The sequence below is a fragment of the Macadamia integrifolia genome, chromosome 9, assembly GCF_013358625.1.
Source record: "Macadamia integrifolia cultivar HAES 741 chromosome 9, SCU_Mint_v3, whole genome shotgun sequence".
In the NCBI taxonomy this organism is placed as follows: Eukaryota; Viridiplantae; Streptophyta; class Magnoliopsida; order Proteales; family Proteaceae; genus Macadamia; species Macadamia integrifolia.
In genome coordinates this window covers 14894322-14896602 of record NC_056565.1, presented here as the reverse complement: position 1 = coordinate 14896602, position 2281 = coordinate 14894322, and the positions used below count along the sequence as shown (strand labels likewise).

The window sequence follows — 2281 nt, the reverse complement described above, 5'->3', positions numbered from 1 at the left end:
CTTGACTCAAGAGAAAGCCATTGAATTTTTCAATGTCTCGAAACCCATCTGCAGTTTTTTCTTTTTTTTTTTTTTTTTTTTTTTTTCAGATGAACTTACTTTTAAATAAGAAAGCAAGGGATTTTTCAATGTTCCCTCCCATTTGCTGCGAGCATTGGTGTGTATCCTGTGCCTATGGATAATGTTCTCCAGCACTCAAAATTATTGTTCGAAGAAGTCAACGTGAGAAATATCTACTGTAGAATTCGGGAGGTTAGAATTTTCGCAAATTTTTATGATTCACTTCCAAATGAAAAACTATTCTAACAAAAAAAATAATCCAAAGAAAAAACCTATGGTGAGTGAGACAAGAAAAAAGGAGAAAGAAGGGTTGGTTGGGGGCAGGGCCATGATTCAGGACCCAATCGCATCAGGCACCGTTACAGGCTCGACTCCTTTGCTTTGCTCAAACTCGTTGATCAGCTCCGGATCAACGTTCTCTTCAGGCTCCCACGTAGGCTCTTCCATATCCATCCACTTCACCAGATAGTCTCTCTTCCCATCCTCCCCTTCTCTCTTCCCCATCACTCCTTCCGCCACGGCGTATTCTAGCCCAGCCTCGAAATCTCTAACCAGGTCCTCCCCAATCAACCTTGCCACCACCCACTCGTTTTCCATTCCGTCCTTCCACTTCACCAAGTACTCCACCTTATCCCCTTTCCCTCTCTTCTCCACTATCTCCTCCACCTCCGCGTACTCGTAAATTGCCTCCTCTATCACCTTTATCACCTTCTCCAACCCTATTCTCCTGGCGAACTGAATCGGATTCCCCTTGGGAGTCGCCTTCAGAGCCTCCCTCGCCAGATCTAATGGCGTCCTCCCCTTCTCATCTTCCACTTCGGGATCCGCGCCCAGCTCCAGCAGAGCCTGGGCCACGCCGGGTTTAACGTATCCGGCAGCCATGTGAAGGGCGGTGAGGCCACCGCTGTTTTCCCTGTGGTCCAGGTTAGCACCGGCCTGGGCGAGTAGGCGTACACAGCTTTCCGAGCCTAGACCCGCCACGAAGAGCAACGCAGTTCGGCCCGCCTCGTCTACCGCGTCAATATCTCTTCCGTCACTTACCTCTTCTTTCAATTCACTGTTGGAAGCAATTAATTGTCGAAGAGCGGACTCGTCGGCTTTCTTGGCGGCAGTCCACCATGGAGTCTCGTACTCTGCCACGACGTCTTTGGCGATGTTGGAGGATGGAACCCATGACGGTGTGTGGTCATCTTTCCATTCGATTAGGTACTCCATTCCAGTTCCATCCTCCAAGGCTCTGCTCCCGATGATCTTGTTCACTTCGCCGTAGTATTCTTCTTCTTCCTCTTCTTCTTCCTCTTCTTCTTTTAGGAGTTCCTCTGTTTCGTTAAATTGAAGAGGCTTCTGATTGCTGATGGCTGAGACTGTAAATTGGAATCGAGGGAGATGGCGTAGACGGAGGGGAAGAAGGAAGATGGTTGGCTTTGTGAATTGGCAAAGAGGGGTGGATGTTGAGGTAGGATTGAGACGAGAGAGTGATGGGTTTACGAGAAGAGCTTCCATGGTTGAGGAAGGAAGTGGAGCGATTGGTTGGTTGATTTGTCGTTGGAATGGGTTCTTCCAGGCATTTGAATCTCGAGTGGGTAATCTGCAGTGGATTGGGGATAAGAAATCCCATCCTCGTCTTTTTTTATTTTCGCCCTTTTCTCCTGTCTGACTAGCGGGGGGGATCTTTTGGGGTTGAATGAATCCATGTTGGGCCTTTCCGTCATTTGAGGTTTCCTCCATTTTATTTTATTTGTTTTACTTTTTGTGAAAAGGCTTGCTCGTTGTTTTTGGGTAGAAAGGTTTGCTCTATTCTTGTTCCATTACAAGTTGACAAAGAAAAGAAAAAGGAAAAAGAAAAAGAAATGGATTATAGGATAAGAATTCTTGTGCTATGTTCTCTATAAATTGACCATCTGATGAGTCACGTGTTGGGTGATTTAGGCTTTTTTTGGTATAATTTTTATTTGTATTTATTAATTATTTTTTAAAAATTATTTGTGACAATAAATTATGGATCATAAATTGTATCCATTTGGTTACAATTTTTAAAATAGATTATATAATAAGAAAATACGTCCAGGTTTCACCTTCAGCTTTAAGTTTCGAGCAAGGAAGATGATAGGATTTGGGATTTTTTATTTGAAACGTATAAAACATACTAAAGTTACCTACTTACCTTTGATTTTGAGTAGTTCAACACACATGCTTGTTTAAGGTAGCATAAAAATCAATA

At 43.8% G+C, this 2281-nt stretch overlaps 1 protein-coding gene across 1 annotated transcript; it reads right to left on the bottom strand.

The window, feature by feature from the left end:
• Positions 1–259: 259 nt before the first annotated feature.
• On the bottom strand, positions 260–1819 carry LOC122088243 (signal recognition particle 43 kDa protein, chloroplastic). Its single transcript, XM_042657436.1, has one exon. It carries the CDS (start codon positions 1786–1788, stop codon positions 394–396), a length of 1395 nt encoding a protein of 464 aa, XP_042513370.1. The 5' UTR covers positions 1789–1819; the 3' UTR covers positions 260–393.
• Positions 1820–2281: the final 462 nt, after the last annotated feature.